Raw genomic sequence first — 22,818 nt, 5'->3', positions numbered from 1 at the left:
GAAAGGTGGAGAAGAAGTGAAAGGGTTTAAGGGACTAGAGAAGTGTGCGTGAAGCCAGGAAAATTTACAGCGGGCAGAATGACTCTTAGCGGGGTCTCCGCTTATCAGTCACGTTATCATCAGGAGGGGCTAATCATCACATGACGAGCCCAGCGCGGGGGAAAACGCACGACCCCTTTTATTCTTTTGGTCTACAATGTACACTTCGATGAACTGCTAGTTACTGACAATGGTAGTATCTCAGGACATCAGATCATGAGATAATCTATCTAAAAATAAGACATTATGAAGAAGTGTATATCAGCCAAATCGCCCTCCTTCTCACTCAGACAGATCAGACGTGATCATCAATGTTGTCAGTCTCCTGCATTCGGCACGGCATACCCCACAGTGACCGATGCGGGTTTTGTCCGCATTCATGCCAGCGCTGCCAATTGCGCAGACAAGCTTCCTTTGTCGTATTTGACATACTTGCCTCTCCCCTTATCTATCTCATGGTACCGGTCCCAGAATCGCGCGTAGAGAGGCTCTAGGACTGCCTGCACTTCCCGAGCCAGAACGCCGCGCACCTCACGCTCCATGTAAAGAGCCTTGTGACGAGCGACCAGGTCATCAAAGCTAGCGTTGAACGCCTTAAATTTGTCTTTAATCGCATCCTTATCTTTGGACGACAGGGATTTGACGATTGCGCTGGAGTCAACGGCACCTCCAGACGCTGGTCTACCGGAACCACGGGAAGTGTACTGCACGTCGAGAAGAAAGTGAGAAGTTTCCTTCCAAGCATCGAGGTATGTTGAAGTGGCCCGTTTGCGGAAGGAGTCGATCCGTGCAATGCTGTCTCCAGAACCGAGATATCTTGCTAGCTCTGGGCTGGACCTGATAGAGCGGTCCACGGTGCAAAAGACATTTGACAAGAACACTCCCTGTACGGCCTTGGAGCGGTGCAGCGCTCGACCTCGTGCCTCAAGCGCAATCATCAGGGCTTCGATCATGTCAAGAATGAAATGCGACAAGAGCGTCGAACTATCTGGACTAACATCCAAGGGGGTAGTCGCCGCGTTTGCCGTTGAATGCCAGTTTCCGTCACCCAAAGAAGTTAGAATCGAGGCAAGCGGTCCGGAGTAGCCAGTCAATGTAGTTAATGAACTCATCACCTCATTCACGAGAGGTACGGATCCACCGTCTGGAGGAAGCATAGAAATGCTTCCAGCCTTGCGCTTCGTTTCTTCGAGGAGCTCCGAGAGGGATGACTTGGCCGTTTCACGGACTGGCCTGAGAGCTTCGATGAACAAGCTCTTCAGCTCGCCTGTCTTCGAGTCGACACGATACGACATTGCAGTGACAATTTCGATAATTTCGAAAGCCAAGAAACAGTCCGTCATCAAGTTGGCTCGGATGTAGTGATTGAGCTCACGAAGTGTTTGTGAGTACTCAGTTAAGGCCGAGCGACATGTCGCCTGCAAAGCCAGACCGCGTTCTCCTCCGGTAAATATTCTCACGATCATGTCATGTTCCGTGTATATGAAGCTCTCCAATGCGTTTGAATAAATTCCGATACCATTGGTACCTTGTCGATAAGGACCATCTGCAGCTCTGCGCTTGACTGTGTTCAAAGAGGCTATGGCGAGGTTCTGCAAGCTTGCCGTTATATATGGTCCGCGAATATCGGAATAGATCTTCAGCGCGGGGTTTCCGCCGTCTCGCTGGGGTCCATAGCTTGCTGCAGAGGCAATGGTGGCGCATACGGGTCCTAATTCAGTAATGACGTCGTCGGGCAGCGAAGGAAATGGGAGCTCTGCGCGTAAAGAATAGGATATGTCAGATTGATCCATCGAGTTTATCGGATGATTGCTCACCTTTTGTTAAGTAGTGCAATGGTTCAATAGCACCGACATTCTCGCCCAGCCTGCTGCGGAGCAAGTCCTGAAGTTGCGAATTACCGATACTTAGTAACGAGTTGAAGTCCGTGATCGCTTTCTGGTTGGACCTCAGATTTGTCGAGTTCAAATCTTCTAGCGCCTTTTCCACACGTCTTACAGCCGAAAGATACTGCGAGACTCCGACACTCTGAGGACTTGTATGGGGTCAGCAAGATGGCAGCAGGCGGCAGCGGGGTCCGCGAGGGGGTGCATACTCAGAACGAATAATGCCTTCTTCTTGACCTTTGGCACTGAGAGGTTGGCGCAGGCGCTCGATGGCTTCATTGACTTTCTCGATATTGCTATTGGTGATCTGCAGGGATTGGGTATTGCTGTAGATAGGACCGATGGCATGCTTGACCACATTTCCGCCCGTCTCCAGGCGCACTAAAGAGCCCTGAATTTTTTTCGTGAGAAGCTTCAGCTTCTCGAGGTTGGCGTAAAGCACCTCAACCTCTGCACTCTCCTCAGCGTATGCGGCGTTCCTAGGAGCAACCATGGTGAGAGAGGAGGACTCGATCGGCCGGATCCACAGAGCATCAGACAATCAGGGATGCGTAAATGAACTGGACTGGACAATAACAGAGAGACGTCATTCCTCGCTCATTCAACACGGTAGGGGGAGGATAACAACAAGATAAGGGGAATACGATTAGGCGCACGTCAGAAGATTCAGAGCTAGCCAGCGAGGCACCTGGCCTCATGAAACAAGCATGACAGTTGGATTGATGAACTGTGAAGTTGATTGATTAATCGGAAGTTGCCCCTTCCACTAACCAACTAACTTAACTTATCTGCCCCGGACACTGGGTGGGCGGGAGCAATTGCCAACTGGTAAACTTCCTGCTGCTATTACTTACTAACTTATCATTTGCTGCTGCGATGGGTCCGCAATGTGCGCTAGCCTCGAAGTGGAAATCTCGGCCCGTCCTGCATACCGGAGCTGAACAAGATCACATGATATGATGTAACGACTTCATTTCCTCCCACCAGCCCAACGGCGCAATCCGTCGGAATCAAGAGCGGAATTTGCTTAAGTAGTACCTGATCGTCGCGGTCTGGCCCTGTCCCTCATTATGGACTTTATCGTTGCATGCTGCCCGTCACTGTTCCTCACCTCCTACGGAGTACCCATCTCACAATGGGTGCTGCGAAGGCATCGCGCCTACACTGGACAATTCCCCCTACCTTCCTGATCGCCCTGGGCGGCGGGGTGCTTTATGTCGCTGGCGGCCGATCCCTCTCAAATAAGCAACTCCTGCTGCACGCGGAACCGAAATCACTTTTCTCTACGAGCTCTTTCGTCTTCTCGGACAAGGACTCAAAAAAGACCTCGTCACTCAGCGATTACCTGCCTGGACATGGCTCGAAACAAGATACGCATCATAGTGATGCAGGGTCGATTTGGACCAACATCATGGGAAAGTTTGAGGGCGTCAAGCTCTCAGTCGGCACTCCGGATTGGATAGAGTTAGAGAATCTGAAAAACTACATTATCCCCGATTGGACCCGTTTGCTGCCTGCATCGGTACAGAAACTCCAACGGGAGCTATCAATGGCCCCTGGCTCACTTGCCGACGAGATCTGGAAGGAAGCACACGATCCAGACATCAACCCTGAAATCTTACGAAAAGCGAGAGTCCGGGTCGGTGATACTCTGTGTGATGAGGAATTGGCGTACAGAGAGAGACGCCGGAAATATGCCGTTACAGCCCTTGCGTCCTATCTCAATATCGACGCAGAGGACATTCATCCCGACGATGTCCCAGTCATAGCTATGTGTGGCTCAGGGGGAGGTCTCCGTGCCCTAGTGGCCGGCACGGGCTCGTATCTTGCTGCTCAGGAAGCCGGGCTTTGGGATTGCGTGACTTACACTGCTGGAGTAAGTGGAAGCTGCTGGCTACAGACATTGTACCATTCGTCCATTACAGGGCGTAATTTCAACAAACAGGTTGACCACCTGAAAAATCGGTTGGGAATTCACTTGGCATTTCCTCCCGCTGCTCTCAAGCTGCTCACCACCGCACCCACCAATAAATATCTTCTGAGCGGATTGGTCGAGAAGCTCAAGGGTGACCCCGGTGCCGACTTCGGCCTGGTCGATATATACGGCATGCTATTGGCTGCAAGACTCTTAGTACCGAAGGGCGAGCTGGGCGTCTGTGATCGTGACCTCAAATTGTCCAATCAAAGGTACAATCTCACCAATGGGGCCCATCCACTTCCTATCTACACTGCTGTTCGCCATGAAATCCCCACGGTTGATATCCACGATGAGAATGGGAAACTCTCCAAGGCCGAAGACCTCATCCAAGAATCAAAAAAGGAAGCCTGGTTCCAATGGTTCGAATTCACGCCATACGAGTTCTTCTGCGAGGAACTCGGTGCAGGTATACCCACTTGGGCACTGGGCAGACACTTCTACAATGGAGCCAATGTCAAGCGCGAACAGATCTCGCCCATCCCTGAACTCCGTGTTCCAGGCTTGATGGGGATCTGGGGTAGCGCATTCTGTGCTACGCTGTCCCACTACTACAAAGAGATAAGACCCGTCGTGAGGGGCATTACTGGATTCGGCGGCATTGATTCCTTGATCCAGGGCAAGACGAAAGACCTCATCCGTGTTCACCCCATTGACCCAGCCGCGATTCCGAACTATGTCCTAGGAATGAAGGACCAGCTGCCCGCTTCATGCCCCGATTCGATCTTTCAGAGCAAGCACCTGCGTCTCATGGATGCAGGTATGAGCAACAACCTTCCCATCTACCCGCTACTCAGGCCCGGCCGAGACGTTGATGTGATCATCGCCTTCGACGCCTCCGCCGATATCAAGCGTGAGAACTGGCTCTCCGTCGTGGACGGCTACGCCCGTCAACGAGGCATCAAGGGCTGGCCGATTGGGGCCGGCTGGCCCCGCGAAAGTGAAGAGCCCAAGATCACCGAGGAGACGCTCCGCGAGCCGCAAGAAATTTCCGAAAATGAGATCAACAAGAGGATGGCCGAAGCCAAAGACAAGAGCCGTCAGCCGTCTTCTTCTTCTCCCTCTGGTTCTCCTTCCATGTCGGACAGAATCCAATCAGGGCTCGCGCAGAGCGCCGATTCCACCGCCGACCCAGCAGCTGCCAACAACCAAGACACCCCTACAACCACCACCCCAACCACCACGGACCTCGACTACTGCAACGTCTGGGTCGGCACGAAGCAGGAACTGTTATCGGACCACGAGCCCCCACCATCCAAACGGCTCTTCCAGCCGGGCCACCCGGACAGCGACCACTCCGAATCCGACTTCCACCTCATGCGGCCCGATGCAGGCATCGCCGTCGTCTACTTCCCCCTCCTCCACAACCCCTCCGCCCCGCGCCTCCCCGCTTCCTCCTCGCTGAACCCCTCGCGCACCCCGGCCCGCGAGTCCACCAACACCACATCCGCCACCGAGGTCTCCGACCCCACCAAACCCTTGACCCCGTACCCGGGCTCCATTAACCCGGAAGTCGATGACTTCCTCTCTACCTGGAACTTCGTCTACACGCCCGAACAGATCGACTCCGTCGTCGGCCTCGCCAAGGCCAATTTCGCCGAGGGCGAGGACCAGGTCAAACGCGTCGTCCGCGCGGTGTACGAGCGCAAGAAGTCGGACAGGCTTCGGCGGGAGGAGCAGGAGCACCGACAGCGCATGGCTGGCTTTGTTCCGATCTAAACTTGCTGCGTCTAATATATTGGTTAAAGCGCTCGCGGCATGGTTGGTCCACGAAGACCATTTACAGGGTGAGTTGGAATCGGAGTTAATGTGCGCAGACGTTGAATGACTGTTGCATGTAGTGAAGGCATATGGTTCTACTAAACATCAGTCATCTTGACATATTTTTTATTCTGGAAAAGATACCTGTTAGTAGCTTAAGTGTACATAAGTGACATATATACTTCTTTTCCCCTGTGCATTGCTTGCGGTTGGCAGACATGGATAACTTGATATTTGCTATCTATCCTCACAGAAAGAGAAAAGATAGAGTACCGTAGTAACCTGGACGCAAGAATAAGCTCTATGAAAAAGAATGCGCTGTTTTCAGATCGACAAGGCGAGCTGAACTAACCGCCGCCCCCCCCCCCAACTCCGGATCCATATACTCACATCTTATCCACTCTTTTCCTCATCTCTGTTCACAAGAAACCAAATCCCAATAGTAGGAAAAACTGTCCACCGAAAATACAGGACAACACCCGTCCCCCACTTTTCCTCTTCCTTAATCCATCCCAAACTATACATACTACATACAAATTCATCGTGTATGGAATTCGTATACATATATGATGTAAACCAGAAGACGGAAGAATAATGATAACAACAAGAAAAAGACGACGACGGAAAATATTCACATCTACATCTCTACTTCTTCGTCTCCGTCTTCAACTCATCCTCACTACCCGCCAAACTCACATCCTTGCTCTCGTCCGTCTGCTTCCGCAGCCCCAGATGTTTACCCCAGTCCTGCAGCGAGGCTGCGGCCGTGGCCGTAAGCTCGGCGGCGATGGAGTGGTCTGATGCTGTGGAGGATTTGTGGCCGTGGCCGTTGCCCAGCTTGTGCTTGATATGGCCGTGCTGTCCTTTCTTGAGAGGGGACGATGAGGATGATAAGTTCCTACTGGTCTCTTCTGAAGGATCTAGATTCTCCTGCTGATCGGAATCGGTCGCGTGAATGTGCCAGTCCGGTGGCTGGATTTCTGGGGCTGGTTCGCCTGGTTTGGGCTCAAAGATGGGTTGGCCTTCCTCTTGCAGGGTGGTGGTCGCGTTGTTCTCGGTGTCATGTTGTTGTTGTTTGCTAGCATTACCACCGGCTGGACTAGTGGTGGAGGAGGAGGAGGAGGCGTAGCGCCAGACGACCTTGACGCGGTCGAGGGCCTTGACGCCTTTGCGGGTTGTGCCTTTGATTCCGTCTAACGCGTCCCATTCACTGGAGAAGACGCCGGAGTCGTGCTCGTTGCCTCCTTCGAAGTAGGCGTTGAACCAGACGTGGGCGATCGAGGTGACCATCGCCCAGCCCGTGTAGGCGGCCTTGCTGCGGCGTTCGAAGTCGATGTTGACGTCGGAAGTGGGGACGATGATAGGCTGTCGAGGCCGGAAGATGGCGTTGGAAATGTGTTTGATAGGGTTATTTTGGGGTTTGGTCGACGATATGGGTGTAGATGATGGTGGCGATGTTGCCGTCGAATCGACCGTGGCCGAGGAGACCGGGATATCTGAGGTGGAGGAGCCCGTAGGTGACGATCTCGACGATTCTTCCGGACCACTACCACTATTTCTGCTGCTGCTGTTGTTGTTACTGTTGTTCGCCTTCTCTTGCAGCGGATGCGCGTTCTCATTCTTGCTCTCCGGGATCGAGACGTTCATATCGTCGACGACCGTGCGCTCAGTCTTGTGAAATCGATGGAATTGCTTAATCCTCTTCCCCTGGTCCACATACCCCTCGACGGCCACTTTGACCCCATCTCTTAGACCCCAGACATGCACCTCGAGGATCTCGACGGGTCGTTCAATGTACTTCTTCTCCAGCTGATTAGACCACCGATCCACGTAGCCCACCCAGCGCAGCTGGCTGGGTATGCTTACCCCGGCACCGAAACCGACCCTCATGCGGCGCTCCGTGAACCGCTGCAGTGCGTCTTCTGCCTTCCATCCCTCCTGACTGATCAGGTAGCTGCATGCGACGGTCCCGCTGCGGCCCTTGCCCGCCTTGCAGTGAACGACGGCGACTCGATCGGGCTTGTCGCTTGTCAATTTATTGGCGGACTCGGGATCATCTAGTCGGTGGATATAATTGCGCATGCTCCCCGTTATGGCAGGGAGCAGAGCAAAGGGGGGTGGATGGTGGTCCGGCCATGGATAATGGTGGATGCGGCCATAGACTTCGGAGTCCGGGTATCCTGTGCCCTCTGCACGGAACTCCCATATGCACCAGTCGCTACCGTGCTTGGAATCGAGGAAATTTACAAGTGCGTCAAGGGGATTGCGGTATGCGCGTTGCGGGTAATTGGAGGATGGACCGGATGTTGCAATCACTGCGCGGAGCGAAGTGAAGGTTAGTGGTTAGTGTGGAAGTAGTCAGGGTCGGAGAGCATACAGTTGTCCGTCACATAACAGAGATCCAGGCCTGCCTCAGGATGCTGCTGTCGAGGACCGGCAACAATCTGTCGTAGGATCGACGCCTGCGCCGGGGGAATTATGTCATGTCAGGGTCCAGTGTTGACAGTCGCAAGGGGGTGAGAAAAGCTATTGTCCGGGTTGGAGACGTACCATGAGAGTTCGAAAGAAATGTCTATGCTCTTGTAAGAGAAACTTCTTGCTCGAAAATTGATTCCTGACTATGATCAAGAGAACATGCGCGCGCCACTGACCTCGTCATTGGCAGCGCGGTAATTAATGGGAGAGGGATGCACCACGCACGGGCTCTCAACCTGGGGATCCTCTCACGACCCAGAAGAGATAGAAAGATTTGCAAATTATGACGGCGTCCATACAACTAGTCAAACCATTGAAGATTGCCACAGTAGAAGCAACAAGGGGCTGTGCAATTTGGGTGTAGAAGAAGTGGTGAAAGAAAGAGAGAGAGACGCCGGTGATCAGAACCACGCGAGCGATGATGTCACTCCCGCCACCATCAACAATCAGTATATGCACTGTATGCAAAACTGCACACAGTCAACCCTTTGTTCAAAGTGAATTTAAGTTGGAAATTTTGTATTTGTAATTTAGTCATCAATCTTGTCCTGCAGTCACCATCTAGCCACTTGTTGCCCATCATGTAACCAGACATTATTTAGGTAAACAAACCCCCATAACTTACAGTAGCCGTTCGAGTGAATAGTCATCCTGGCCCCATTCATATCCACAATAACAAAAGAAGAAAAGCACACATGGTAATTATATGATACAAAAGCATTCCCGGTATCCCACATGTCTGTTGCATTACCCTCCTGGGGATGTTTTCATCCTATCAAATATCAAACAGTCGGTGAACTTTGCTCATCATATGATACAGCCTCTAGGCGACGCCATACTCCTCGGTAACGGGGATGGTGAACCGCGGCGTGGAGGAAGTGACATTGGTCTCTCCAAAAGCATAGAACTCGGCGTCGCCAGTCTCAATCCACTCGTGCTCGACGCGAACATTCCATAGCGGATACGGCTCGGCCTTGACGCGAGACTTGATCAACGGGTTCTGGCAGGAAACGAGGTCGTCTGAGCTCTCAGTGGTACCGGAGCAGCTGGTATTGAAGCCAGGGGTGTACTTGGTGGCAATGCCCAGGATGTTGAAGTTGTAGACACAGCCTCCCGGCGAGCAGCCGGTGGTGAAGTTGGACACATGCCAGGTCAACGCCGCGCTGTCACGGCGGCTGGGATAATTCATGGGGGAAGCCGAGGTGAGGCTCAGGGTGGAGAGCGCAAGACCGAAAAGAGTCGTGAGTTGCATATTGATGAGAGTAGAAGGTTGAGCGGGTAAATTAGGGTTGATAAGATAGAATTGAGTTGTGTCCTTGGAGCCTGGCGACAACGAGGTATGTATGGTATGTTCGCACGTGGGATGGGATGTGATGATATGTCCGACAGGAAGAAGACGAGCACCAAGCCCGGGGATATTAAGTATTATCAGAGAGTACTGAGGAAATGGGATGACACGCAGAGGCAAAAAGGCAAAAGAGGAAACGGATGATGAAATCGTGATGCAGAAAGGGGAGGGAAAGAGGAATGTAGCGAGCAGCGATGGGCGACTTGATATAACTTCCCAATTCTGGTGTAGACAACGACACCAGCAGGGGGAAAGCACAGATGGGACGGACCCTCGACTCCGTCTGGAGCTGTTGCTTTTCTTAGAAGCTGCTGCAAAAATAAAGCAATCCTGATGCGGCGGGAGGAGCATTTCGACCCCAACAGTGGAGCGAAGCCAACGTTGAAACGAACCACACTGGCAACAGGAGCAACTCATTGGCCCGAGGGTGGCTGATCGCGCGGAATTTGAGCGAAGATCCCCTGGGACTTTTTGCTCTGCCCACCTGAATCGAAGAACAAGAATCTCTACTTCAATTAGCGTGTGACGGACCATGGTTGCACAACAGACGGTGAGGGAGAAGACTATGCTTGAATCATGTCTCCATCCTGATGTTGTTGTGGAGGTGGTGAGGCCCCTGTATGTACTGTGTATGTCCTGCACACAGGTGGATTAGAGTGGTGCACATGTTGCGAACAAACAAACAAACAATCTATGATGAGGTGGTCAGCCGATCTCAATCTAACGCCGATTGCCTTAAAAATCATAGTTACCAGCATCATACAAGGTTGGACCAACTTACCCATGATCTCAACCACGGAGTCGACAGCCAAACCTCAAACTGCTGGTCCCGGCGGGAACTCCGGGCGCGAGCAATGGAGGTTTGACCCTGAAGCGCCCGCCGTCTCACATGCAAGCTTAAATCTTCGGGTCTCCGGGAACTTCATGTTGGATAAAACCCCTAGCGTGGTCAGCTAATTGACCTCCTGTCTCATGCACCGTGCCGGTGCTTACGTGCATGCAATGGCATTTTGGACTGTTGTGGTTGTTATCCCAAATGGTCTTCATAATCAATGCATATAACTAGACCAGAGAACATCAAGTCATCTTTCAAGGGGCCAGCAAGTAAGCCTTCCCTACTATTGTGCATGGATGGCATGTCTAGCTAGAAGTACATAGAGAATGAGTTGCCAATCCACCTCTGGGGTTAGTCGCGAAAGAGACCCAACCTAATCCGACTTTGAATCGTCCCCTCTGCTTAACAGCTGGTCCTCAGGTATGAGACCTCCCGGCTCGTAGTCCAGCCAGCCCTCTTCCTCCTGTCCTCGTTGAATGGCAATCGCCCTTCTCTTTCTCTTACGTGCCTGCTTCGATGCTTGCCGTCGCGCCTGTGCGTACAATTCCTTCGTCTTCTTGGACCAAGTTTCTCTAATAAAGGAGGGCTGCCACGCCAGAGTGGGATACCGAGGGGATTCTCGCCAGGGCACGTCCGTCGTCGAATCTTCCTTGAGCCGTCGGCCATATTCGTGGACAGAGGTGATTTCATCAACAAGGCACCGGACAGAACCATCCTGAATGCGGGGATGGTACCTTAACTGAGTCGCATACGGGTCCCGAGAGTCAGCGCAGACCGCTCGGATGGCTGCGCGAGTATCCTCGCTGGGGCTGAAACCCCGATTGAGTAGGTCTTGGAAGTACATATAACCTGACTCGAAATTGCCCGCATCCAGACACATCATAATTAAGTGCTCGAAAGTGGACCCGTTAGGGACTACGCCCAGCGCTGCCATCTCGTGGACCACAAACATGCCGTGGTCACTGTCTTTCGCGCGCCGACACATGCTAATAAGCATGTTGAATGTAGAAACATCCGCCTTCTCCGAGCAAAGGTCATACAACTCGTTGTAAAGGGCGACCCCGTCTTCGACGGCGGTTGCATTGTGGAGAGCCTCGTGCTCGCACTTCTCTAAGATCACCGCCGCGCAGCCAAGGGGCACCTCGAATTTTGTAGCCTTGAGTTTCTTGAGCATAGTCCAAGCGTCACGAGGATTGATATCCCTCTGAATCAGTGCATCGAGCACTGCACGGGTAGAGCTTCTTTCTAGCGCAACGCCTGCTTTGTGCATCTTGCAAAGAACTTCAAACCCAGCATAAAGATCTCCGGACACCACATATGCTTCCACCATACTTTCATAGTTCGCAAGAGTGATTGGCGACTCGGAATCGACCATGAAGCGAAATACGGATGTCCCAAGGGCGACATCTCCGGTGCGCGCCGCAACCGCTAGGACTTTGCTGCAAATGTCATGTGGTGGATGCAAGTATTGCAGTTCCACCATGGTCCTCCAGATGAACCGACAAGTCTCGTAGTGCAAAGCCCTGCTTGCTTCGTCTAAGACATACATCGACAGCTCCGATCTTATGTCAAGATGTTGATCTGTCCGAGAGCGCAGCAGCCGAAGCACCTCGTCGAATTCCTGAAAATCACAGAGATAGTAGATGAGCATGTTGAACAGCCAGTTCTCGACTGGTACCCCCTTCAGCTTCATCTGATCCAAATGATCTAGCGCTAATTCGAACTGGTGTTCTCGAAGCAGACCAGCCACCACAAAGTGCCACCCACTCGGACTTAGCGGCAGCCATCGTTCTCGAAGCGTGCGCAAAATATCTTGACGCATGATGTAATCGGGGTGAACGGCGGATACCTGAGCGTAGAGCGGAAATCATCAGCACGAGTTCGCTTGGACATTGCGCGGTATTGCAGGAACATACCTGAAGCGCCGCATGAAGCGTACCCGAATCCGCTGGTATTGCATTTAGTTCCATCTCTTCGAGTAAGTTACGGACCGTTTCCGTCGATCCGCGCATCGCATCAGAGTTGGCGAGGACTAGAGCTCTGTAGTGCCGCGTCTCGGGTGGAATCTTCCGATCGCGAATGAGTATGCGTAGTATCTGCGTGGCGCTTTGAATTCTCGGATTGTTGACTGTGATCTCTTGTAGTCTAGATTCCAGGGTTTGGGTTTTCTGACCCGTAAGGCTCTCGGGGGCATCGTCGGATGCAATTGTTGTAGCCGGGTCTATTGAGCGACCTGCGCTCTGCTGTTCGGGGCGGTCATTTCGATGCTGCTGAGATGGTCTTTGCGGGCCAGACGAGTGAGATCTTTCTCCGTCGCTCACATGTTCCCGCAATGTTGACGTATCAAGTTCATTCGAGTCGGCATCTGGTTTGCTGAGAATTCGGCGAATCGGGGTGGTGATCGTTTTGGGGCCGAATGATGAATACCTTCGGTTGGGAAACCGTCTGGATCCTCCTCCTAAAGCAGTTCTTGCCCCATTGAGGGCACTGATGCTGAAAGATGGACACAGGCAAAACCAAAGTCCATCCAGAACAAGTGTCGTTCGTGACATCTCGAGCGCTTGCAGTGGCATGTGGAATCCGAATCTCGAGCTCAAGAAACAAATTACGGGAGAGCACGTGATCCAAATATTAATCGCATATACTATGCGGACGATGAGGCGGCAACTTACGATAGAGACAAACGAGGGCTATTCCCTTTTAGACTCGGTTTTTTACTACCTCTCTAATCCGATAAGCTCGGAATTAGACAGGAATGAAATAAGAAAAAGAAGCCCAGACGGCGCAATTCCCATTTGACAAATACAACCAGATACGCCAAGGCCATGCTCGACTTGATCCGCCAAAAGGACTTCCCTAGCGATAAGCTACCTTCCTCCACAACTTCAACCCCGGGGTATCTTTCATGTCTCTTCTCATTCTTATCGTGAGCAAATAAGGGGGATTGAGGATCAATATCTCTAATTACCGCCCCGACCGCGACCGCGGCCACGTCCCCGGCCTCCACCACGACCTCTATCGCCCCGGCCACCTTCGCGAGGACCACGGTTCCGGTTCTGCGGTTGCTTCTGCTGTTGTTCCTTTACCATCTCTACTATCTCCTCGGGAATTCGTAGGTATTTGATCTGCAGGGGTAACCTAGTTAGAGAGACAAGCAGAACACGGGAAAGAAATTGGGACCGCTTGGCTCCCATATGTGCAACTCACGTTGTTTCCTCTGACATAGACTTCGGGTAGGCGGAAGAACTTATCTCCCTCTGGACTCGTCTGGACAACTTCCTTGAGTATGAGGTTCATCCAGTTGTCGCAGTTGGCAAGATGTCCGTTGAGCGTCTCGCCGTTCTTGAGCTCGACAAGCATAGGATGGCCCTGCGCGGCCGTCAAGAGACCTAGAGGCAGCTATTTCTTAAAATGAGCATGGTTCAGAAAAGGCCGTGGTATTTGATTGCGACTGGAGGGGCTCACCATTTCCGAGAACTGATCAACGAGGTGAGATATTGGCTTGGTAGGTAGGAGGAAGTATGCGGGTGCGCAATCGCTGATAATATATCTCCGAAATTTTCTAAGACCGTGGAGTCCGAAACAGATCAGTTCAAGGGTGCAGAATAAGGATTCGTGAAGTAAAATCAAACAAGGACGTGAAAGGAAGATGTGGTAATGAGCGCGGGCTGGAAGAGGCTCCGCATGAGCTTCCATGCTGTGGCGGTGATGGCAGCACCGGGGATGTGCGGGAAAACATCGGCCCGCGATTGGCCGGCCAGTCTGTGTTTCTCCTTGTCGGCGACAATAACTTGATGGATCACAGTAAGTTAGACGGTGTCGGTGACCTTGGCTTGACTTAATTGTCTGTGCCCTTACTCAGTTCATCTTCCCCCTCGATTCTCGATTTATGGAGAGGATGCACTTTTTTTTATCAGCTGCGATGCTTATACTCCGTGGAAAGGCCGTTGATATTGCTCTTTCATATCACCCGTCTCATTCTATGAATATAATACCTTTGAACTTGTTTCCCACCATCGACTCTTAATACTTCATGGGCGTCAGGCGGTGTATCTTCATTGTGGGCTACATTTCCCTGTGGCCGATATTAGTACTTGCCCTCATCTCCAACCTGTTAGTGGAGGGTGCGCCTATTGATCGGCTTCGCGCAGACCACCCCATTGCACCACATCTCAGTCAGTAGTCCGTACCACCACAACAGCGCCGCTCATAACTGGCTCTGAATTATCGCCCCGTAGACAACGAAGCCGTGACGAGATTTTGATCCGGTCGCTATGTCTGAACGAAGAGTCCGGCCGCAGCTGCGGCTTGCTCCGGAAGATCTCTGAATACAAACAGCACGTCTCCATGACGAAGCTAGTCATTCTCGCCGTGATTCTTGCCGCATACGCCCTGATCTACAGGATCTGTCTGAAGACGATGTGTTGTCAGCGCCGCCGGGTGGATCGGGCCGCACAGTCCCGAAGAAAGGAAAGCCCGCCGGGCTTACAAGGCTGCAGCACGACAGCTAAGATGGCACCGCTGGTGGGAAAAGAAGCCTTCTAATGCCGTGCCACAGGCCCTCGAACGCGACAATGAGCTCTTCGTCATAGACGTGCCGGAGGAGCCGTGTCGGATGCAGGTGGGCTCAGACGGGAATTCCCTGCCCGGAGCTATGCGAGATGAGCTACAGAACTTAAGAGATACGCTCGCATGCGTCGGAGAACTGGTTGGATCGGAGAATGCGAAGGGTGCAGCGTAGCAGGATCCGGCCAGAGTAGACGGTGATAAGGTGGGAGGCCTGCATGGTGAGCGACGCATGTCCTCCGGGACTATCGCTACGTCGACAGTGGGCTTATCGACCATTACGTTCACGGCGACTAGCAGTCAAATGAGCCATGAACCTGGGTCCTCATAGTCGGTCAAATCACTTGGTACAATGGACTTGGGCCCTCCACCTTGCTACACATCATGACATGCACTTGTCCCTTGCACCTACAGTAGGATGGAATGACAGATCATGTACTTGGCAATAGCACATTGCATAAATGGTTTTGGATGGATCATAAAGCTTATTGGTACATTGACTTTGTTGCGCATGTATCGACCAGATATCCAGTCGTGCGCAGACGCTCCGCTGTTTACGCCTTCGGGCGCTTGTTTGGCGACTCCGTCTCCTCCCCCTCCTCCTCATCCTCATCATCTTCCACCGTGAGCTTTCGCTTATTACGCTGTTCCCTGGAGCTCCCGCTAGATTCATCCAGCACAACAGTCGACTCTGCGGTTGCTGCGTCACCCAGCTCTTCCTCCCTAGCTTTCAATTCGTCTTCGCGAGCGTTGAATGCTTTGAGCAGGGCTTCATAACCTTCCTCGACATTGGTGACCGTCTCCTCCAATTTCTCGATACGATCGCTCGAATCCAGCTGGATCAAGAGATCCCGAGAGCGTTTGTAAAGACGCTGTTTGGTGAGCATGCGCCACCAGTAGTACCGCCGATCATCGGGGTCATCTGCATTGTGCTTTTTGACCAAGAGTCGGGCCATGTTGGTCCCGCCAGCCGACCGTTTCTTGAGAGGGATTTGGTTCAAAAGATACATCTCCAAAATATGAGCAAATTGAGTCGAGTCAATCTTGAATGACGAGCGAATTTCATGAAGCAGCTTGGTTGGGATGAGGGCAGATGTGGGCACGCGTCGAGGACGGGGCTTCCTTGCCGGTACTCCATAAGGATCCGGATTTATGTTCAATGCGTGCTTTTGGAACTCCGGGCGCAGGATGTGATAGTCTGCGGTGTCGCGAAGGGCGTCAAAAGCCTCATTCGGGTCCTCAACTGTCAATTCCGAGATCGTCGGGTCACTGATGCAGGCATTATGAATAGTCGTGTACAGATGAATGCCGTGGCCGGAGCCTTGATGAGGGGGAAGTATCAGGAATTGAGCAATCCGCAAGCGCGACGGAAGCTGAGCAGGTCTTATCACCTCAGGCGGGGGGAACGGGCTATCTTGAATTGCGGGTTTCTGGGACTTGTCCCTTTGATAGAACCACCAGCGATATGTTGTTGCATATCCGACAATGGAATACTGTGAAGCAGTGGGCACCGGTGGCTGAACCTTCTCATATCTGCGATGTGATCAGCGTCGCTTTTACCGTATGACAGATCGAAAGCCAAACGTACACAAAGTAGACGGTCCACCTCTCTAGCGTCCATTCAGGGTCATCCGTGACAAGCGGTGTTCCGGCTTCAATGAAAAGTGAAACAAAGATTTGCGCACGATTCAATAGTTGCCGAACTTCTGGATTGGCTAAGGATCCTGCCCAAACCTCATATTTTCTCTGTTGGGTGATGTAGCTGTGAACGAGTTTGCCTGGAGGTACAAAGTCCTTGGCGTCTTGGTCCTCCAGAATTGCCTTCTCGTAATCGGGGAGCACAATGAATGCCTCTGTAGAATCGCCAGTCAGATTAGACAAAAGCGATGGAGTTATGGGCAGCTACGACACCCGTGAGCGCGGGGGTAGGGGCTTTTTGGCAACTCATGTACCTTCAGAAATCCATGGTTTCAGAGTCTTCAGTAGATCAACGGGCGCGACATCTCCCACCGGCTTGAATTTCTCATCGTAAGAAATGTGAATATGCGGGCGAAGGTCGTGGGCGGCAAATCGCATGCGGATAATTAGGCCTTTGTAGCCGAAAATTTGCTCTTCATCTCCGAAGATGGGATATGTGAATTGAGGTTGAAAGCTGGAGAGAGTCTTAAGCTTCGCTTCCTCGGCAGGTTGGACTATAGATAGGTGGAGGGCGTCGTTGGCGTCGCATGTCCCTGTAGAAGCCGGCTTGTGTCAGTAGAGTGAAATGTGATGCAAAGGGGGTCCGCGGGCATTCATTACAGTCGCCGTCGCTCGCCATGATGACAGATACGCCGTTGAAAGATTGTCGAAAAGAGATGAGCTCAAGAGATGGGTGATAGAAACAGTCTCTTGCAGGACTTCATTAATTACGTTGGAAGGCGGCGCGTGTTGCTCACATCGATCGCGTTGCGCGGGCGCAGCTGGGTATAACCGCTTTTGGTTTAGCGCGTCCACTGCCAAAGTGAATTCGATTGCAACTGCTGCATCGCAAAAGTTGTACAGTGTGGAGTAGTTGTCCAAGAGATCAGGGTCGCAGAGTGTCGAATTGTGCGTCCGACTCACATCAATACTAACGTCACAAATGAGAAGATCCGATTTCATCAATATCATAGCCCAAAATGATCAACCTCGGCTTCCACTGTTCTACGGGTATACTCCATCGTGGCGCTGGCGGGGAACAGCCTCAAAATAATTCATTGGCAGGCTGCACCCCTCATACTAATTCATCTGAGAGCTTTAAACTATGCGAGTCATAGAGTCTCGAAAGAAGGACTATTAGAAGCTCAAGAACGAACCATCAGGCAAAAATGTCTCCTCGTCACGACCCTCAGCAAGTCGCATTAATAGGTCTCGGAACTATTGGTAACTCCATGGCAGCTCTGCATCTCTCTCGTGAAGACAGAGTGGTCAATGTATTTGATACGAGGCCCGACTTCGAATAGATATCTAAGCCAGCACTCACTCGCAGCTGAACCGCCTGACTCTGAGCAAAGGGCTTCGACATCTGTGGTAGAGTCGCTCATCTCCAGGGGTCGCTTGCGAATCCATTCTTCCTCGTAAGCGCATGCGCCTCAGCCTCCATCATTCAGGTACAAGGACCAGAGAGTGTGGAGTTCAAACAGGCTCTCTGGGCTCAAGTCGAAGCAGCGGCTCCAGCTTCCGCCCACCTGTTGAGTAGCACGTCGGGCATCGCCGCGTCTATTCAACAAGTCAAGATGCGACATAAGACTCGGTTGTTGGTGGTTCACCCCTTCCACCCCCCGCACATTATGCCACTCTTGGGGATCGTCCCTGCTTCCGACACTTTGCCTGAGCGGATTGAGTTCGCGCGCACATATTTCTCTGTGTCTGATTCAAGACATCGGCCAGTGGTGATTCGGAAAGAGATACCGGGCTTTGTGGGTAACCGACTGGCATTAACGCTACTACGCAAAGCATGTTATCTCGTGCAGGAAGATGTCGTTGACGCGTGGGATCTTGACACGATATAGATGGCCAGCCTAGGCCCTAGATCTGGGAACGATGTCTTCGAAAGCTACCAGCAGGGAGGTGGTGAGGGGGCATTGGAGCCTTTTTTTGACAGCTGGGTGGGACGATGCAGGAGATATGGGATGGATTGGGCCGGGTTAATGTGCGAAGAGTAAAATGTTCCGAGTGAAAGGAAAAGGTAATCTCTCACGTCAATCAGGCATATGGGGTGTTGACTACAGAATAAGCTCACTAGAAGGAAGCACGCTTGAAGGATCTGCTTCAGACGCAGACCCAAAGGTATGGGAGCTCATGGGAAAGGAGTATAGCTTACTGATCTATGCTCAACTGACGTATTGATAAAAACTCCATGGCCATTGCCTTGACAGAGTACGTGCTTCAAAAAAAGCTCAGATGAACTGTGTTCACTACTCCGTACAGCACGCAGACCTAATGTGTATTGTGTATAACTAAGCCTAAGTATCTTCAAGATCAAATATATCCAAAGCGTAAAAAGCGTATCCAATTCCGTCATTCCATCCCTGGGCAGTGGGTCTTCCCGTGTCTGTGACTGGGGCCCGACGTTCCTAGCCAGTAGGTTGAAAGGTTCAAGTTTCTTTTTTCCCACTGCGGCAGCGGATCGCAATAATCCAACTCGGTCAACTCCGGAGTAGACTAGGCCTAACCCAGGACTGTCCACCTCCGCCACGTTTTCAGTTCTCTAACTCCTCCGACCGCCTTGGAGATACACACTTCCACTCTCTCCCCGATCTTGCCCTCCTGTCTCCCTGTTTCTCTTCTCATTCGTCCCCTGACACCCCCACGCACTTGGTCGTCGGGTATATACGCACATCGCAGCGAACTGACTTAGGATCAGGGGCGAGCCGAGAATATCACTTTCGCAATTGGCATCATGATTGAAACCTACTAGAGCGGAGACAAAACCATGGAGGGACTATTGACTTTGCTCGTTTTGAGCATTGTGATGGCAATTACGTGAGTTTCTGTCACTTCACAAAGGCATTGCTCAATTTCTCGAACCCCCTCGCTAACCGCTCCTCTGCTACTCCTGCAGGTCTTTTGTCGTGGGCTCATTACCGCTCGCCTTCACACTTTCCCCTTCCCAGCTGAGGCTCATATCCTCCATTGGCATGGGAGTATTAGTTGGAACATCTTTGATTGTGATTATACCAGAAGGGGTGGAAACCCTGTACAGCGCGAGCCTGCCTGCCGCCCGAAACAGCATCAGCACTCGGTCATCAAATATAGCCACTGGCAAGTGGCAAACTCAAGAATCTCCAGCGGTCAATTTCATTGCGTCGAGGGAAGCATTGGGCCTTGCAAACACGCCTGAGGTGTCCTCGTCTATTTCGGATGTTGTATCGACTTCACCTACGCTATATATTACTCGCGATGGACAAAACGAGATGTACGAACGGAAAGAGGAGGCGTCAGGCGACACTGATCATGAAGCTCACGAGGGAGAGAGCTCGCCTCACGCTTGGATTGGAGTTGCCTTGATTAGTGGGTTCATACTGATGTATCTGATTGACAAACTTCCTGTCCTGGCATCACCACACAAACAGGAGAGGATCCCTTACCACATATCGCTAGACAACCTGGGATCGGGGCTGCGACGCAACTCATCTCCTTCTCGAGAGGGGGGTCTCCTGGATGCTGGAAATGTCCCCAAGAGTAGTCACAGCTTCGCTACAACCACCGGACTTGTCATCCATGCTGCCGCCGACGGAATTGCTCTAGGTGCTTCCAGTTCCGACTCTGGGCTAAGCTTTATTATATTTCTTGCGATCATGGTCCATAAAGCACCGGCTTCTTTCGGCCTTACTTCTGTGCTGCTAAAACAAGGACTTTCTAGCCGCACGGCTAGAGCTCATCTCTTAGTGTTTAGTCTGGCGGCCCCCTTGGGAGCTCTGATGACTTTTTTATTTGTGCAAATAATGGGGTCGGGGTCCAGCGGCGACGAAGTTAGTACTCGATGGAGAACAGGTGTACTGCTGTTGTTCTCTGCTGGTACCTTCTTGTAAGTCTTTCCTCGCGGGCGCGATCTCCGGTTAGAACAAGCATTAACTTTTTTACAGATATGTTGCCATGCATACGATGCAGGAGAACAGCCCCAGCAATTCACGCGAGTCGCCCGTGAATGGGTATGGTGATCCCCGAGATCTCCCAGCAAAGCACGATAAGTCTATGAGAGATCTTATAGCTTCTGTTGTGGGCATGATCTTGCCGCTATTCCTGCAAATAGGCCACGCTCATTAGTCAGAAAGACTTCTCAGAGTCCATTCATTGCGCGTTATTTTTGGCCAGTTCCATCTTGTTTGAAGAATTTTCCCATGATCAGACGACAAAGGACGTTGCTGAGCAGACAACTCTATACTCCTATTGCTCTGAGGGAGTCGTGTTGCTTTTATAGACTATGTTGCTGCTGGGATGAGTATCCTTATTCGAGGCTACGATATGCTTGCGATCTATATTCTGGTATAGAAAAGGTGCTGCGATTTTCCCGCTTCTCTTCCTTGCATATGAGTGTCGTCACTTTGTATACATTTTTTCGATAGTAGTTGTCATTAGTGCATGTGTTAGCTGGACGCGGTCACAATTACGCACCAAGATCGTCCCGGAATTACTGAGGGGTGGCCCCCGGAAACCGGAATCATGTTCAGCCTTTCCCCTTGTATGATGGGAAAGTGATGAAACCTTTCGGCAAGTTCGCATCATGCTTGGGATCCCGATTCCACGGTTTGTTAGGACAGATCCTGCCGACTTGCATCCAAGGGCTCGACAAAAGCATATCTCTAATCAGATGCCCTTATCCTGATCTCTCTAAACGCTGAGAGGTCGCATCCTGTCTGCAGGCAAGTTGCGGCCGGGGGGGGGGGGTGATGTGAGGAGAGCGGATTTGTAATCAGGGAGGTATCATCTTCACCCTGATTCTGGACGAAATCGATTTTGTTTCGGAGGTGGTAGGTTGTTGAAGCTTCATCTTGTTCATCTTGTTCTCACTTACATTCAAACGGCAGAGGGGACACTGCCAGCCCTTGCGGAAGCCGTTTGAGTGATAAACTGTTGTTCATATTCTTCATCTGAGCATTCTAGTAATGGGTGGCTGATAGATCGCATTTACCTCTGGCTGGTATTTGGTGCGTCGCATGCATAAAAGTAGGGTGGGGAAGGCAGGGGTTCACATCCTCCAGACAAGGCGCATGGGAAACGACGAGTCGCATGGTGGAGAAGGACCGATTGGACCAAGCAGGGGCAGAAGAAAAGGAGGGGGGAAAGAGAAGAGGAAGAAGAAGAAGAAGGCAGGGAGCGGAATTTCAGGCGTACTGGACATACGTATGAGTCGAAACACGGACATATTGTACTGTACCTGTGCATGCACAGTGCTTCTTGTACATGTTCAGACTCAGAGAGCACATATACCAATGATGCTCTCCATAGATCAGGTTCCAATCAACAAATTAACATGAGTGGCCCCTGTTGCAGTTGGACTTGGCAGTCTTCGGGCCCTCCCTGAGCAACACTAAACCGTTCAGGGACTAATAGTTACACCTGACCCTCTTCTCTCTGTCTTTCTCTCTTTCTCTCGCTCTCTTACGCCATCGCATGATCCCAGCCAGCCTCCAGCCTGCATACATCCAGTAACTTACTCCTCTTGCGCCCTGGTGGTTCTTGTCCTGCTTGAATTATCCTCCTTCCGGTGCATTTCCCTCCTCCCTCAGTCTGTGTGTCTGTGTGTCTGTGTGTCTGTGTGTCTGTGTGTCTGTGTCTGTGTCTATGTCTATGTCCTCTTGACTCGTCTCTTGTCTGGGTCTGTCGGTCTGTCGGTCTCTCTTGTCTCTCTGTCTGTCTGAGTGTCTAGTTCGGTCTAGTCTAGTCCACATCCACACGCCCACCCCACACCCTCCCCGTTAACTGACTTGCAGACCCATTTTCTTTCTGGATGGCGTCGTTGGCGGGAAAAGGTCAAGCGTTTTAATCTTGTCCGTCGGGCGTCTCTCTCTCTTCCCCTTGTTCCACTCTGCATTTAACGCTTGCCAACCTGCTACTACTACTACTGTTGCCGCTGTCTCTGGCCGAGATATCGGATCTTCAAATCGCCATTTAACTTTTTCTTTTCTGGTTCTATCTCCTTTCTGTTATTTTTATCCGAAATCCTATTGCCCTGCCAGTCTCTATAATACCTTCTCGCCCGTCATTACCTGATACCTACCTATCTCTGCTGCTCCTGCAACTCCCCCTATCCCCCTGGTGACTGACTCCCTATCGCCAGCCTTTCTTCCCCCTCCCCTCCTCCCCCTCTTCACAATCACTGCCGTTGAAGAGCACCCACTTGCCCCGTCTTATATCTCTCTCGCTCTTACGCTCGCTCACTCCTTCGCTCCTCCCTTCTTATCGGTCTCCA

At 51.7% G+C, this 22,818-nt stretch overlaps 10 protein-coding genes across 10 annotated transcripts; 3 read left to right on the top strand and 7 right to left on the bottom strand.

The window, feature by feature from the left end:
• Positions 1-213: 213 nt before the first annotated feature.
• BP01DRAFT_357873 (EXO70 family protein) lies at positions 214-2,726 on the bottom strand. The gene is made up of 3 exons (XM_025575298.1): positions 2,135-2,726; positions 1,857-2,074; positions 214-1,795 (listed from the first exon to the last, which is right to left on the bottom strand). The coding sequence occupies exons 1-3, from the start codon at positions 2,416-2,418 to the stop codon at positions 417-419; spliced, it is 1,881 nt and encodes a 626-aa protein (XP_025430238.1). The 5' UTR covers positions 2,419-2,726; the 3' UTR covers positions 214-416.
• Positions 2,727-2,941: 215 nt separating this feature from the next.
• On the top strand, positions 2,942-5,831 carry BP01DRAFT_357872 (putative phospholipase A2 (PlaA)). Its single transcript, XM_025575297.1, has one exon. The coding sequence runs from the start codon at positions 3,061-3,063 to the stop codon at positions 5,617-5,619; it is 2,559 nt and encodes an 852-aa protein (XP_025430237.1). The 5' UTR covers positions 2,942-3,060; the 3' UTR covers positions 5,620-5,831.
• Positions 5,832-6,025: 194 nt separating this feature from the next.
• On the bottom strand, positions 6,026-8,496 carry BP01DRAFT_357871 (putative phosphatidylinositol-3,4,5-trisphosphate 3-phosphatase). Its single transcript, XM_025575296.1, has 3 exons — positions 8,212-8,496; positions 8,039-8,123; positions 6,026-7,976 (listed from the first exon to the last, which is right to left on the bottom strand). Exons 1-3 carry the CDS (start codon positions 8,212-8,214, stop codon positions 6,307-6,309), a joined length of 1,758 nt encoding a protein of 585 aa, XP_025430236.1. The 5' UTR covers positions 8,215-8,496; the 3' UTR covers positions 6,026-6,306.
• Positions 8,497-8,959: 463 nt separating this feature from the next.
• On the bottom strand, positions 8,960-9,388 carry BP01DRAFT_374834 (uncharacterized protein; the record flags this gene model as incomplete). The annotated part of the gene is made up of 1 exon (XM_025576856.1): positions 8,960-9,388. The coding sequence occupies one exon, from the start codon at positions 9,386-9,388 to the stop codon at positions 8,960-8,962; it is 429 nt and encodes a 142-aa protein (XP_025430235.1).
• Positions 9,389-10,617: 1,229 nt separating this feature from the next.
• Positions 10,618-12,871, bottom strand: BP01DRAFT_416743 (pentatricopeptide repeat protein; the record flags this gene model as incomplete). Its single annotated transcript, XM_025579216.1, has 2 exons — positions 10,618-12,168; positions 12,236-12,871. 2 exons carry the CDS (start codon positions 12,869-12,871, stop codon positions 10,693-10,695), a joined length of 2,112 nt encoding a protein of 703 aa, XP_025430234.1. The 3' UTR covers positions 10,618-10,692.
• A 126-nt stretch (positions 12,872-12,997) lies between these two features.
• Positions 12,998-13,847, bottom strand: BP01DRAFT_321649 (U6 snRNA-associated Sm-like protein LSm4). The gene is made up of 3 exons (XM_025572739.1): positions 13,785-13,847; positions 13,527-13,718; positions 12,998-13,444 (listed from the first exon to the last, which is right to left on the bottom strand). Exons 1-3 carry the CDS (start codon positions 13,785-13,787, stop codon positions 13,280-13,282), a joined length of 360 nt encoding a protein of 119 aa, XP_025430233.1. The 5' UTR covers positions 13,788-13,847; the 3' UTR covers positions 12,998-13,279.
• Positions 13,848-14,363: 516 nt separating this feature from the next.
• BP01DRAFT_357866 (uncharacterized protein) lies at positions 14,364-15,298 on the bottom strand. The gene is made up of 2 exons (XM_025575295.1): positions 14,471-15,298; positions 14,364-14,409 (listed from the first exon to the last, which is right to left on the bottom strand). The coding sequence occupies exon 1, from the start codon at positions 15,162-15,164 to the stop codon at positions 14,805-14,807; it is 360 nt and encodes a 119-aa protein (XP_025430232.1). The 5' UTR covers positions 15,165-15,298; the 3' UTR covers positions 14,364-14,409; positions 14,471-14,804.
• Positions 15,299-15,326: 28 nt separating this feature from the next.
• Positions 15,327-17,292, bottom strand: hat1 (histone acetyltransferase catalytic subunit HAT1). The gene is made up of 4 exons (XM_025573503.1): positions 17,184-17,292; positions 16,838-17,116; positions 16,474-16,738; positions 15,327-16,418 (listed from the first exon to the last, which is right to left on the bottom strand). The coding sequence occupies exons 1-4, from the start codon at positions 17,200-17,202 to the stop codon at positions 15,440-15,442; spliced, it is 1,542 nt and encodes a 513-aa protein (XP_025430231.1). The 5' UTR covers positions 17,203-17,292; the 3' UTR covers positions 15,327-15,439.
• A 439-nt stretch (positions 17,293-17,731) lies between these two features.
• BP01DRAFT_392775 (NAD(P)-binding protein) lies at positions 17,732-18,535 on the top strand (the record flags this gene model as incomplete). Its single annotated transcript, XM_025578171.1, has 2 exons — positions 17,732-17,836; positions 17,918-18,535. 2 exons carry the CDS (start codon positions 17,732-17,734, stop codon positions 18,413-18,415), a joined length of 603 nt encoding a protein of 200 aa, XP_025430230.1. The 3' UTR covers positions 18,416-18,535.
• An 803-nt stretch (positions 18,536-19,338) lies between these two features.
• BP01DRAFT_299183 (Mn(2+) transporter ATX2) lies at positions 19,339-20,672 on the top strand (the record flags this gene model as incomplete). Its single annotated transcript, XM_025571946.1, has 3 exons — positions 19,339-19,388; positions 19,468-20,433; positions 20,492-20,672. The coding sequence occupies 3 exons, from the start codon at positions 19,339-19,341 to the stop codon at positions 20,670-20,672; spliced, it is 1,197 nt and encodes a 398-aa protein (XP_025430229.1).
• Between the last annotated feature and the right edge of the window lie 2,146 nt (positions 20,673-22,818).

Source organism: Aspergillus saccharolyticus, assembly GCF_003184585.1.
Source record: "Aspergillus saccharolyticus JOP 1030-1 unplaced genomic scaffold BP01scaffold_21, whole genome shotgun sequence".
Classification (NCBI taxonomy): domain Eukaryota; kingdom Fungi; phylum Ascomycota; class Eurotiomycetes; order Eurotiales; family Aspergillaceae; genus Aspergillus; species Aspergillus saccharolyticus.
The sequence above is the reverse complement of the archived record's forward strand: the minus strand, read 5'-3'. Positions and strand labels throughout refer to the sequence as shown.